Below are 14,446 nucleotides of genomic sequence, written 5' to 3'. Positions count from 1 at the left end.
CAGATTCTCAACCACTGCGCCACCAGGGAAGCCCCTCTGACCTGATCTTTATAATTTCTTTCCTTCTGCTGGCTTTGGGGTTTTTTTGTTCTTCTTTCTCTAATTGCTTTAGGTGCAAGGTTAGGTTGTTTATTCGAGATGTTTCCTGTTTCTTGAGGTAGGCTTGTATTGCTATAAACTTCCCTCTTAGCACTGCTTTTGCTGTGTCCCATAGGTTTTGGGTCGTCGTGTCTCCATTGTCATTTGTTTCTAGGTATTTTTTGATTTCCCCTTTGATTTCTTCAGTAATCACTTCGTTATTAAGTAATGTATTGTGTAGCCTCCATGTGTTTGTATTTTTTACAGATCTTTTCCTGTAATTGATATCTAGTCTCATAGCGTTGTGGTCGGAAAAGATACTTGATACGATTTCAATTTTCTTAAATTTACCAAGGCTTGATTTGTGACCCAAGATATGATCTATCCTGGAGAATGTTCCATGAGCACTTGAGAAAAATGTGTATTCTGTTGTTTTTGGGTGGAATGTCCTATAAATATCAATTACGTCCATATTGTTTAATGTATCATTTAAAGCTTGTGTTTCCTTATTTATTTTCATTTTGGATGATCTGTCCATTGGTGAAAGTGGGGTGTTAAAGTCCCCTACTATGATTGTGTTGCTGTCAATTTCCCCTTTCATGGCTGTTAGTATTTGCCTTATGTATTGAGGTGCTCCTATGTTGGGTGCATAAATATTTACAATTGTTATACCTTCCTCTTGGATCGATCCCTTGATCATTATATAGTGTCCTTCTTTGTCTCTTGTAATAGTCTTTATTTTAAAGTCTATTTTGTCTGATATGAGAATTGCTACTCCAGCTTTCTTTTGATTTCCATTTGCATGGAATATCTTTTTCCATCCCCTCACTTTCAGTCTGTATGTGTCCCTAGGTCTGAAGTGGGTCTCTTGTAGACAGCATATGTATGGGTCTTGTTTTTGTATCCATTCAGCCAGCCTGTGTCTTTTGGTGGGAGCATTTAATCCATTTACATTCAAGGTAATTATCGATATGTATGTTCCTATTCCCATTTTCTTAAATGTATTGGGTTTGTTATTGTAGGTGTTTTCCTTCTCTTGTGTTTCTTGCCTAGAGAATTTCCTTTAGCATTTGTTGTAAAGCTGGTTTGGTGGTGCTGAACTCTCTCAGCTTTTGCTTGTCTTTAAAGGTTTTAATTTCTCCATCGAATCTGAATGAGATCCTTGCTGGGTAGAGTAATCTTGGTTGTAGGTTTTTCTCCTTCATGACTTTAAGTATATCCTGCCACTCCCTTCTGGCTTGCAGAGTTTCTGCTGAGAGATCAGATGTTAACCTTATGGGGATTCCCTTGTGTGTTATTTGTTTTTTTTCCCTTGCTGCCTTTAATATGTTTTCCTTATATTTAATTTTTGACAGTTTGATTAATATGTGTCTTGGCGTGTTCCTCCTTGGGTTTATCCTGTATGGGACTCTCTGTGCTTCCAGGACTTGATTAACTATTTCCTTTCCCATATTAGGGAAGTTTTCAACTATAATCTCTTCAAAAATTTTCTCAGTCCCTTTCTTTTTCTCTTCTTCTTCTGGTACCCCTATAATTCGAATGTTGGCACGTTTAATGTTGTCCCAGAGGTCCCTGAGACTGTCCTCAGTTCTTTTCATTCTTTTTTCTTTATCCTGCTCTGTAGTAGTTATTTCTACCATTTTATCTTCCAGGTCACTTATCCTTTCTTCTGCCTCAGTTATTCTACTATTGATCCCATCTAGAGTATTTTTAATTTCATTTATTGTGTTTTTCATCATTGCTTGGTTCCTCTTTAGTTCTTCTACATCCTTGTTAAATGTTTCTTGCATTTTGTCTATTCTATTTCCAAGATTTTGGATCATCCTTACTATCATTATTCTGAATTCTTTTTCAGGTAGACTACCTATTTCCTCTTCATTTGTTAAGTCCAGTGTGTTTTGAGCCTGCTCCTTCATCTGCTGTGTGTTTTTCTGTCGTCTCATTTTGCCTATCTTACTGTGTTTGGGGTCTCCTTTTCACAGGCTGCAGGTTCGTAGTTCCCGTTGTTTTTGGTATCTGTCCCCAGCGGCTAAGGTTGGTTCAGTGGGTTGTGTAGGCTTCCTGGTGGAGGGAACTAGTGCCTGAGTTCTGGTGCATGAGGCTAGATCTTGTCTTTCTGGTGGGCACGTCCACGTCTGGTGGTGTATTTTGGGGTGTCTGTGGCCTTATTATGACTTTAGGCAGCCTCTCTGCCAATGGATGGGGTTGTGTTCCTGTCTAGCTAGTTGTTTGGCATAGGATGTCCAGCACTGTAGCTTGCTGGTCGTTGAGTGAAGCTGGGTCTTGATGTTGAGATGGAGATCTCTGGGAGATTTTTGCCGTTTGGTATTACGTGGAGCTGGGAGCTCTCTTGTGGACCAGTGTTCTGAAGTTGGCTCTCCCACCTCAGAGGCACGGCCCTGATGCCTGGCTGGAGCACCAAGAGCCTTTCGTCCACACGGCTAAGAGTAAAAGGGAGAAAAAGTAGAAAGAAAGAAAGAAAGAGGCTATAATATAGTGAAGTAAAATAAAGCTATTGTAAAGCAAAGCTATACAGACAAAATCTCACCCAGAAGCATATACATATACACTCACAAAAAAAAGAAAAAGGGAGAAAAATTAGAAAGAAAGAAAGAAAGAGGCTATAATATAGTGAAGTAAAATAAAGCTATTGTAAAGCAAAGCTATACAGACAAAATCTCACCCAGAAGCATATACATATACACTCACAAAAAAAAGGAAAAGGGGAAAAATTAATATCTCCTGCTCCCGAAGTCCCCCTCCTGAATTTGGGATGATTCGTTGTCTGTTCAGGTATTCAGCAGATGCAGGCACATCAAGTTGTTTGTGGAGCTTTAATCCGCTGCTCCTGAGGCTGCTGGGAGAGATTTCCCCTTCTCTTCCCTGTTCGCACAGCTCCTGGGGTTCAGCTTTGGATTTGGACCCGCCTCTGCGTGTAGGTCGCCTGAGGGCATCTGTTCCCCGCCCAGACAGGACGGGGTTAAAGGAGCAGCTGCTTCGGGGGCTCTGGCTCACCCAGGCCGCGGGGAGGGAGGGGTACAGAGGAGGCGGGGCGAGCCTGCAGCGTCAGAGGCCGGCGTGACGTTGCACCAGCCCGAGGCGCGCAGTGCGTTCTCCCGGGGATGTTGTCCCCGGATCCCGGGACCCTGGCAGTGGCGGGCTGCACAGGCTACCGGGAGGGGCGGTGTGGAGAGTGACCTGTGCTCACACACAGGCTTTTTGGAGGCGGCAGCAGCAGCCCCAGCATCTCACGCCCGTCTCTGGGGTCCGCACTGAACGCCGCGGCTCGCGCCCTTCTCTGGAGTTCGTTTAGGCGGCGCTCTGAATCCCCTCTCCTTGCGCGCAGCGAAACAAAGAGGCAAGAAAAAGTCTCTTGCCTCTTCGGCAGCTGCAGACCTTTTCCCGGTCTCCCTCCCGGCTAGCTGTGGTGCGCCAACCCCTTCAGGCTGTGTTCACGCCGCCAGCCCCAGTCCTCTCCCTGCGATCCGACCGCAGCCCGAGCCTCAGCTCCCAGCCCTGCCCGCCCCGGCGGGGGAGCAGACAAGCCTCTCGGGCTGGTGAGCGCCGCTCGGCGCCGAGCCTCTGTGCGGGAGTCTCTCCGATTTTCCCTCTGCGCCCCTGTTGCTGTGGGATCCGCGCTGATAGCCGCGGCTCGCGCCCTTCTCTGGAGTTCGTTTAGGCAGCGCTCTGAATCCCCTCTCCTTGCCCGCCGCGAAACAAAGAGGCATGAAAAAGTCTCTTGCCTCTTCGGCAGCTGCAGACTTTTTCCCCGGACTCCCTCCCGGCTAGCTGTGGTGCGCTAACCCCTTCAGGCTGTGTTCATGCTGCCAGCCCCAGTCCTCTCCCTGCGATCCGACCGAAGCCCGAGCCTCAGCTCCCAGCCCCGCCTGCCCCGGCGGCTAAGCAGACAAGCCTCTCGGGCTGGTGAGTGCTGCTCGGCGCCGAGCCTCTGTGCGGGAACCTCTCCGCTTTGCCCTCCGCACCTCTGTGGCTGCGCTCTCCTCCGTGGCTCTGAAGCTTCCCCCCTCCGCCCCCCGCAGTCTCCGCCCGCAAAGGGGCTCCTAGTGCGTGGAAACCTTTCCTCCTTCACGGCTCCCTCCCACTGGTGCAGGTGCCGTCCCTATTCTTTTGTCTCTGTTATTTCTTTTTTCTTTTGCCCTACCCAAGTACGGGGGGAGTTTCTTGCCTTTTTGGAGGTCGGACGTTTTCTGCCAGCGTTCAGTGGGTGTTCTGTAGGAGCAGTTCCACGTGTAGGTGTATTTCTACTGTATCTGTGGGAAGGAATGTGATCTCCGCGTCTTACTCTTCCGCCATCTTCTCTATCAGAGGTTTACTTTTGCAGTCATTTTCATCTTTAGCAAGGTGGAAAATGCAATTCTAGAAATATTTCAATAATTTATTACCTTCGAAATACTAGTGTCCTTTAACTAAGCTATTGATAATATTTGGAAATAGTTGGGATTTTTTCTTAATTCATTGTCTTTTACAAACATTAAATAATCTGGTTACAGATGGCATTGATTTGGAAATGACTTTAGACATTTGTACAGTTTGATTCTATTTCTTAAACTATTACTATGAAACACAGATTATTACTGGCCCTATCAGGAGTTACACTTTTAAGTATCGCACACTTTATAGATTTATTTACTGGCTGTGCTGATTGAAAAGGAGAATGTGATTTGAAACATATTTTAACTCAAAATTGTGAGCTGGGCTTGTTTTCCCACCTCAAATCATACTTAAAGTCAAAGTATGAGCTTTAAGTAGGTCATGGTAATCTGTTTGAAGAACAGTTATGCTTTTCAAAATTTTGGTAAACACTATTGTAAAGTATTTTTTCAGTTCTCTATTGGACTTCCCTCTGGATTATTATCAATACTCCAAAAGTCTTCTTCAATATCAGAAGTACATTCAAAACTCAACATTAACATCTTCTTTCTGTCTTCAGTATTTCACAGCTGGCAAAGCCCCGGCTGACACATCTGCCCCCTTGAAGATTCTCTGAGACTAATTCTCACTTTTGAGCATTCTTTCATTGCATCCTGCTCTTCATACCAAATTCATGATCCCATCTTTTTAAGAAAGTTTTCTTTTATACTTACAATTTGCTGATATAATATGCATATCCTCTGAGGCATCAAATTCACTCCTAGGAATATGCCTAGCAGAAATGCATACGTATGTTCACCAAGAGACGTGTTCTAGAATGTTCATAGCAGTACAGTTGGTAGTAGCTTGCCATTGAAAAATACCCAAATGCTCACAAACAATAGAATGAATTAAAAAACCATAATATAGTCACACAATAGAGTACTATACATTAATTAGAATGAATAATCTTCAACAGCATGCAACAGTATGGATGAATCTCACATCACAACGTAGGGTGAAAGAAGGCTAGCACACATGGGTATATACTGTATGATTCCATTTACATAAATTTTTTTTAAAGTAAAACTGTTCTAGGTTGTAAGAAATCAGGGTAGTAGTTGCCCATGTGAGAAGAGGTAGTGATTGGAAGGCAACACAAAAGAGGGTTCTGGAGTAGTGTTGGTTTCATGCATGTGTTCAGTGAACTTTATACTTTTGAAAGATACACTTTTGTGTATCGAGACTACAATAAGTTTAAAACAGGTGATGTGTATACTTGACAAAAATACAGAAGATAATATAGAGAGAAATATCCCACAAAACTACTTCTCACCCAGATTTTGCTGATTCTTCCTGTGTCTTACAACAGAGTTCCTTAATTTCAGTCCTACACACACACACACACACACATGCACACACACACGCACACACACACACACACACACACACACACAAATAAGTACAAGTAAAACTGGTGAAACTTGAATAAACTCAATGGATTGTATCAATCTCAGTATCTGGGTTGAAATTATACTTTAGTTACCATTGTAGGAAACTGGGGAAAGTATGCAGGGGACCTCTCTATATTATTTCTTACAAGTATATGTGTCTACAATTACCTTAATAAGAAAATTTTCAATTAAAAAGAGAGGGAGTGATGAATAAACACAAGAAAATATATTAATTTCCAAAAATCAGGTACTCTCCCAAGTGAACTGTATTGTAATGTCTGGGGTTGCCAGAAACCTGTACTTTTAACATGTGTTCCAGGTAATTTATAAAGCAAGGCTAGGAAATACTATGTAGTAAGTTGGCTAACTTTTTAACACTGTATCAAGTCAGGACACTTTGGGCACAAGCTTATAGATTAGATCTGTCATACTGGTTTTTAGGTGGTCTTATTTCACTGTAATAAAAGAAATCAGTGTTTGTTGGCTCTCTTTTAAATCTGCCTAGAATAAAAAGAACAAAATACTGAGGAGTAAGTTTAAGAAAAGAAGTGCAAGACATACACTAAACACTACAAAACATCATTGAAAGAAATTAAAGAATACCTAAATAAATGGAAAGAAATTCCATGTACCTGGATTGTTAAGATAGCAATACTCCCAAATTGATCAAACTATTCATCACAACTCCTATCAAAATCTGCCATTTGGGGCAAAAATTGACAAGCTGATTCAAAGATGTATGTGGAAATGTAAGGGACCCAAAACTTTCTTGGAAGAAAAAGAACAAAGGAGGACTCAGACATTCTGATTTCAAAATGTACTACAAAGTGACAGTAATCAAGACAGTGTGGTGCTGGTAGAGAGATCAGTGGAGTGATATTTAGAATCCAGATATAAACCCTTACATTTATAGTCAACTGATTATCAACAAGGGTACAAAAACAATTCACTGTAGAAAAAATAGTATTTTCCACAAATGGGCCTGGGGTAACTTGGTAATCACATACAGAGGAATGAAATTGGACTGCCTTTGTTTTAACATATACAAAAATAACTCAGAATGAATGATATACTTAAATATAAGAACTAAAACTATAAAACTCTTAGAAGAAAAAAATGGGTGTAAATCTTTATGACCTTGGATTAGATAATGGTTTCCTAGATAGGACATCAAAGCACAAGCAACCGAAGTAAAAATAGATAAATTGGACTTCGTTAACATTTAAAAGTTTTTTTCTTCAAAGGACACTAAAATAAAAAAGACATAATAAGTTTTGACAAATGTAGAAATTGGAACACTCATACCTTGCTAGTGTAATTGTAAAATGGTACAGTCACTTTGGAAAACAGTTTGGCACGTCTACAAAAAGTTAAATACACTCCAAGATATATACCCAAGAGAACTGAAAACTTGTCCATACAGAAACTTGTACACAAATATTCACAGCATTATTCATAATATACAAAATGTGGAAACAACTAAAATGTCCATCAGCTGATGAAAGGATAAAAAAATATGATATATCTATACAATGGAATACTATTTGGTTAATAAAAAGGAATGAAGTACTAACACATGCTATACCATAGAAAAACCCAGAGAACATTACATTAAATGAAAGAAGCCAATCATAAAACATAATGTTTGATTTCATTTTATAAATTGTTCAGAATAGGTGAATTCTTAGAGATATAAAGTAGATTAGTGGTTGCCAGGGAGGGAAAAATGGGAAATGACTGCTAATAGGTATAGGGTTTCTTTCTGTGGTAATGAAAATGTTCTGAAACTAGATGGTGGTCATGGTTGCATTACTCAGACTATATTAAAGACCAGAACGTGAGCTGATTTTTATAGTATATAAATTGTGTCTCAATAAAATTTTTAAAAATCTACCTAGAGTTCCTAGTTTAAGTTGTTTACATTATAATGATTTTCAAAATCGAATCTTTGATGTTGATGTAAAATGGTAAGAACAGAGTGTTTTCTTGTTTTAAGAACAACCACTCCACATAGTATGACAGACGACTCTTGACCAGAGGAATTTTGCTCTTTCCACTTATTTGCCTTGAGAACAATAGTGATAAACTGATACTGTGAAATGCCAAGTTGGTAGTGAGGGACTGGTCAAGGAAAATGCTCCCATTTCTCAAAATAAATCTGTAGACTCTTAAGTTAATTGACTGTGTGATTTGATGGAATGAGTACTAGACTGGACCTCAGAAATCCTATCCCTATCTCTTACTGTGTGACCTTGCACTTGTCAGTTATCTCTCTGTATTTGTTTTCTTATCTGTCCAGTAGAGCATCACATGCCCAATACATTTATAATATCTGCAAGAGAATCAAATGAATGCAAGGTGTGAAGGTGCTTTGAAATTGACAGCACTATAAAAATATGAGGCATTGTTTATTTAACATCCTTCATTTTTCTTCCTCAGACTTGATTTTCAATGAAGGGGAACCATAAGGTGCTAAGTTAAATGGTTCCTTTTGAATATTGATTGAGAGGGTCTGGCTTTCTTCTTGAGGAAGAATGTTGCATGGACTCAGACACTTGAACTTGTGTGACATTAACAGATAGGATTTTATAGAAAACTGTTATAATTTTTTTAATGTATCAGTCTGGCCACATGAGAATGATATGGCAGCAGACAGGTTATTGTCAATTAAACACGAGCTGTCAGGAAGTCAGAAATGTTGAAATGTGGTGAGCATGAATCCTAAGCAGATCATATGACAGCTGCTCAGCTGTTATTTTAACAGAGTCACTGTATGTATGTGTCATTTTCCTGCAGAATTTAATTTGAGTCCCTAACGACAGAGACATCTCTGCATTTGCATGTTGCTGTCAGGTCAAGCTTGGACCTTCTAAATGAGCTAGAATGGTGGGTAGTAATAGGTGAGTGACATGTGGAGGAGATGGCTCTTGTCTCATTTTCCTCCACTCAGGTTACATTGAAGAGGCCTGCATCATCCCCTGCCCCTCAGACTGCAAGCTCAGTGAGTGGTCCAACTGGTCACGCTGCAGCAAGTCCTGTGGGAGTGGCGTGAAGGTTCGGTCTAAATGGCTGCGTGAAAAACCCTATAATGGAGGAAGACCATGCCCGAAACTGGACCATGTCAACCAGGTATTTTCTACCAATGGGAATATTGTAAAATATTTTCTAGGTGCACAATGATCTATTTTTTTTTTATCCAAAATAGAGAAGAATAAATAATAGCCCCTGAATAAGAAATTTGACCCACTTTATCTTTAGAATGCCTGAGTAAATTATTAAAATCCCAAATCAGATAGATGATCTCTGTATTCTCAAGAGATTTATTTAGTACACTGTATTATATATATATATATATACATATTAATATAATTCAATGGAAATAAAAATGAAATCTGCTTTTGAAATACTGTCAAGGTATTTAATCTGTTATTATACAATAATTTGTGCGCTGAGAGCAAGATTGTCTTTTTCTGATAGATCCACTAGACTCTCAGAAAAGACATCTCAATTACCATGTACATAAATTAAAATCAAAGAAAGTATATGGGTTTGGGTCTAAAATTGAGAAATATATTCTGTACATTTACTTAAGTTTGTTCAATATGAACTATGTTAAGAAAAAAGAAATATACTGGACTTCCCTGGTGGCGCAGTGCTTAAGAATCCGCCTGCCAATGCAGGGGACACGGGTTCGAGCCCTGGTCCAGGAAGATCCCACATGCCGTGGAGCAACTAAGCCCATGCGCCACAACTACTGAGCCTGCGCTCTAGAGTCCGCGAGCCACAACTACTGAGCCCGCATGCCACAACTACTGAAGCCAGTGCGCCTAGAGTCCATGCTCTGCAACAAGAGAAGCCACCGCAATGAGAAGTCTGTGCGCCGCAACAAAGAGTAGCCCCCGCTCACTGCAGATAGAGAAAGCCCACACACAGCAATGAAGACCCAACGCAACCAAAAATAAAAATATATAAATAAAATAAATAAAAGAAAAAAGAAATATAAAGATGGAGTCAAAGTAACCAATTGTTATCTATCAATTTGGTGATTGGCCTTTTCAATCTTATGTGGAACTTTCTTTGACTTCGGATGCACACCTTGTTAGCTGCAGTTCATAGCTGTTACTCGTGTTCCATTGGAAATAAAATGTCTAATGGGGGGAATTGTGACTAGTTTAATGTAATATAAGATTCATCAGACAGTTATTGCCATGTTTGGCCTACATGTGAATTAACAAAGAGTGAATTTCACACAATATGTGTAGGTATTAAGATGTATGTTTAAATTTAAGTCACAAATGAACCAATTCATATGTATGAACTAACCTTAAATATGTAGGTATGTTTCATACACACATAGATTTTCTAATTTTAATCTCCAAACACACTGCTTACCCATACGTTTGCCTTCCCAAATTAATCTAAATTTGTTCATCACAATAAAAGTAAATTATAGAGAAAATAAAAACAACTTTTTAATAAATCGATTAAAGGCCAAGAAAGTGGAGAATTAAATTGCATAGAAAGTACTCCAAAAGGATGTTGATTTTTCCCCCAAAGAAAAATTGCTGAACTTGCCCTTAAATACAACTGAAGGTGAATAATATACTGCACTGCTGCCATCTACTGGTAATCGAGTTTCTCTGTCCTAGTGAATATTTCCAAAAAAGAAAATGCATGACCCCGATTAAACAGAATAACTGAAATGTAATGTTTATAATGCAAAAGAATATGGTTCTACAAGTTTTGAAATCTTGAATTTCCAATAGTAAATCTAAATTTTAATCCATGATTCAAATAAATTCTACACATTTTCATACCTTTAGTGTGTATGTGAACAGCCAGATTTTAAAATTAAAATGAGCTATTTTTTACATAGTGAATTTGCAGAAGTTCAAATTGGTTGTACCAAGCTGTCTTTGCTTAAAAACTCTTTAACCTAAGCCATTTCTCTGTCACTCTGATATAATCTAATGCAGAGTATGATAAGGACATCTGCGTATTTGTTATCAGCCTACTGGTGGTATATTGAGACATGAACAATGGAAAAATCAAAGCTAAAACAAGAAATAATAGATTCCTGAATCTTTGACTTTGAGCACAAATGTTCTACATTAAAAAATAGAAACTTCTAGGGATTTATTTGTTAGTACAATGTTAGGAAAGTAAAGAATATGCAAAGGTTTGTGTAAGTGTTGAAAATCGTAAATCATATATTTTTACTGCAATTATACGTTCCTCAGTAATTAAGTCGTACTTTGCCTTGAAAATGATCTCTGAGGTTCCATTTTCCAATTGAGGAAGCAAATCCCCATTTCCTCAGAAATATGGGTGGATGGATGGGTTAAAATCAATATATCAGTCAGTCAGTCAATCAATCTATAGATAGTCCACTCACAATTTGAACCACAAGATATTTGCAGTCATATGTTGATTCCCCATGATACGTATTTTGACGTCTACTCAGTTTTCTAAGATTTCTTCATCCTGCCCATCAAATCCTTTCCTTAACTTGCTGTTTGCAATACTCATTTGTGTATCTTAATTTTAAACAGTAATAAGGAGGTGGTTTTTCTCTTTCAAGATCTAAGAAAGATGTTCTAATCATTTACCAAAAAAAAAAAAAACACCTTTTATATATGGATAATATTTGAAACTTAGAACATGAGTTCTTCTCATCAAATATACTGACATTTTAACTTATCTTTGTTTCTCTCTCTTTTCTTCATTCCTGGTGAACACTACTCCAGGCCCAGGTAAGAACTTTTAAACCTCATCGTTCATAATAGAGTGCTGTTTGTTTTCATTTTACTCCTGGCATCAGAGAATGTATTTCTTTTCCTGCTATTTCTTTTCTTTTATAGGGAAAAACATGTTTTCCATAAAATTTTTCTTCTGCAGCTATTCCCTTTGTTTTCCTAGCATATTACATGTGTTTTCTCATTTTAATATCAGGGCCTAAGGTACAGGGATAGCGGAGAACAAGCATAATTCACCACCCTTGAAAAGGCAAGGACACCTCCTGTTAATGGTCGCATGCTTCTCAGAGAGGGAGTGGGAGAGGGGCAGGTGGGCTCAAAGCGGTAGCAGGAGGTGGCTCTGAACTGATTTGTATTCACTCCAGTGTAGGAGATTAAAATGAAAGCCATCAAAGGATTAGGAAAGATGGCATTTCCCCTTCAGTTGTTCCCTTCCCGACAACTTGTAGGGTAATATTTTACTAAATACTAAAACAGTATTTAGTCCTATTTTAATACAGCACCCAATGTGAAGGTGATAACTTATGACAGTAATTACAGATTCTCACTCCAACAGTGCACACTTTTTATTCCTGTGTGGAATAGGTCAACTTTATTCACTTTACTTGGATGTTTAGTAAAACTAAAATTTGCACAAAAGAATGGCTCCAAAGGACTATTTAAATCTATATTTTCTGGAATTAAATAGTTATATAAAATATTCATGTAGTTTATGTGTGTGTGTGTGTGTGTGTGTGTGTGTGTGTGTAAAATAGGAAATAAGAGTTATCATAGATTTTGAAATGATTTTAAGAGACAATTTTCTTTAATGGTTGAGTCAGCTCTGTTCCAGTGGATTATGGTCCTTTTTTTCATTTATTTAGTCATTCTTCTTTCTCACTGAGAAAAGAGCATAATTGGTTCATTGTGCTAAAAATCCTGAAACAACCAACCACACCACCCCAGACCTGGGTCTGCAAGCCTTTATGGGCACCAGAGCAGAGACAATTTGCTTTGTTTTATGTGACCCTCACTGCTTAGTACCTGTGTAATATGAGACCAATTTCAGACCTTGCTTCCAAGGTTTAGTTAGTTTTAAGATAGCTTTATTTCATATTATTTATCTTTTAATTTAATTTCATATATGGAACACACACACAAAATTCTTATTGGTATACATACTTACTTGGAAAACAGGCCAAATTATACTTACTTGAAAACAGCTACTTTTATATGCTTACTTAATTCATTAATTCTTTTATTCATTTATTCATCTTACTCAGCAAATCTCTATAGAATGCCTGACATATGAGCACCCTGGGCTAAGTATTGAAGACACATGAAACTGTGAACAGGACATATGGCCCAGGAAATTACAATACTGTGTGGTAAGGGTCAGTCCAAGAAAGTACGGAATGTGTCTGATGTGGTCCATGAGGTCCAGAGTCCATCTGCAATGTGATAGAGGAGCAGCATGATACAACACAGTTAGCCGTTCCCTTCACTGCTAGAACTCTCAAGAGATCCTCTATAGTCCTGTTTTAGAATAATGAACAGTAAAGGAAAGGCTTCAGAGTAGCTAAACAAGAATATCATGATAACTGTGATATGAAGTGTTCCCACTCACCTCATGGGGTTCCGTGAGGTGAGGTCATTGAGAACCATGTGTGTTTCAGGTGTATGAGGTCGTCCCTTGCCACAGTGACTGCAGCCAGTACATATGGGTTACAGAGCCATGGAGCATCTGCAAGGTGACCTTTGTGAACATGCGGGACAACTGTGGAGAGGGCGTGCAAACCCGAAAAGTGAGGTAAGGCCAAGCCTAGTAACACAGAGAAGCAAAGGCACAGCCACGTCCCGATTTCTCATGTGTCAACGTGAGCTTGCCCTCCTCCCAATCTCCTGAATGAAACTGTCTTCAATTTTACTTTTATGGAGTCTGTGTTCATAGAAAGCTCTAAAGGGATCTGCTTCCAACAGCAGTTTATCATCCTCTGCCTTCTGATTTTAGGAAGCTTTGCTTCAAGGTACCCTTGCAGGGAAAGGGCTGCATATTGAATGTGAGGTGAATGAATGCAGATTTTCCAACCCCAGTAACTTCTTCCTTAAAGGTCAGATATATTTCTAACTGTATCTTAGTGATAATCTTTTGTAAACTCTTTATCCTTTGTATCAAACTGGCTATCTTTTGAATACTCTCATCTGCTCTAGGAAGCCTTCCCTAAACCCCCCGCTGGCTCGTGCCTCTCATTTGTTCTCAGAACCACACTGTCCGGTAGGGTAGCCACAAGCCACGTATGACTATTTCACTTTAAATCTATTAAAATTAAATAAAATGCATTTCCTCGGTCACACTAGACACATTCTAAGTGCTCGATAGCCAGAGGTGGCTAGTGGCAATTCTGTGAGACAGCACAGTATTTACATTGTCATAGAAAGCTCTACTGAGCAGCCTTGTTCTATAATACCCCACGTACCCCTCACTGTTTTGAAAGATCCATCTACATGTCTGTCCCGTTTATTAAATCCTGTTTCTCCAAACTGAGACCCTGTCATATTCACAGAACTTCCCTAAAACCTAATACAATTAAATTATTGTAATAATTGTAATACGATTAAATTAACTCATTAAATTATCCCTACACCATCTACATATGATCCTGAAGGGTCTTAAACCTGGGAAACAAATATATGAGGCTTTATTATCTCCACGTTACGGAGTAGATTCAGAAGTACTAAGTAATGTGCTGAGAGCACACACCTAGTAAAGGGACAGTTGCATTCAAACTCAAGTCTCTTGTCACTCTT

The 14,446-nt window shown here is 39.2% G+C and overlaps 1 protein-coding gene across 1 annotated transcript in view; it reads left to right on the top strand.

Moving 5' to 3' along the window:
* The window catches only part of THSD7A (thrombospondin type 1 domain containing 7A), a 487,237-nt gene that overhangs the window by 435,469 nt on the left and 37,322 nt on the right, over window positions 1-14,446 (top strand). The window contains exons 14-16 of the mRNA XM_007191805.3: window positions 8,854-9,032; window positions 11,651-11,656; window positions 13,315-13,448. Of these exons, the coding sequence (XP_007191867.3) occupies window positions 8,854-9,032; window positions 11,651-11,656; window positions 13,315-13,448 (319 nt within the window). The remainder of the gene's footprint in view (window positions 1-8,853; window positions 9,033-11,650; window positions 11,657-13,314; window positions 13,449-14,446) is intronic.

The sequence above is a fragment of the Balaenoptera acutorostrata genome, chromosome 7, assembly GCF_949987535.1.
Source record: "Balaenoptera acutorostrata chromosome 7, mBalAcu1.1, whole genome shotgun sequence".
NCBI classification, from domain to species: Eukaryota; Metazoa; Chordata; class Mammalia; order Artiodactyla; family Balaenopteridae; genus Balaenoptera; species Balaenoptera acutorostrata.
Note: the sequence above shows the minus strand (reverse complement) of the source record. Positions and strands in the feature narration are given on the sequence as shown.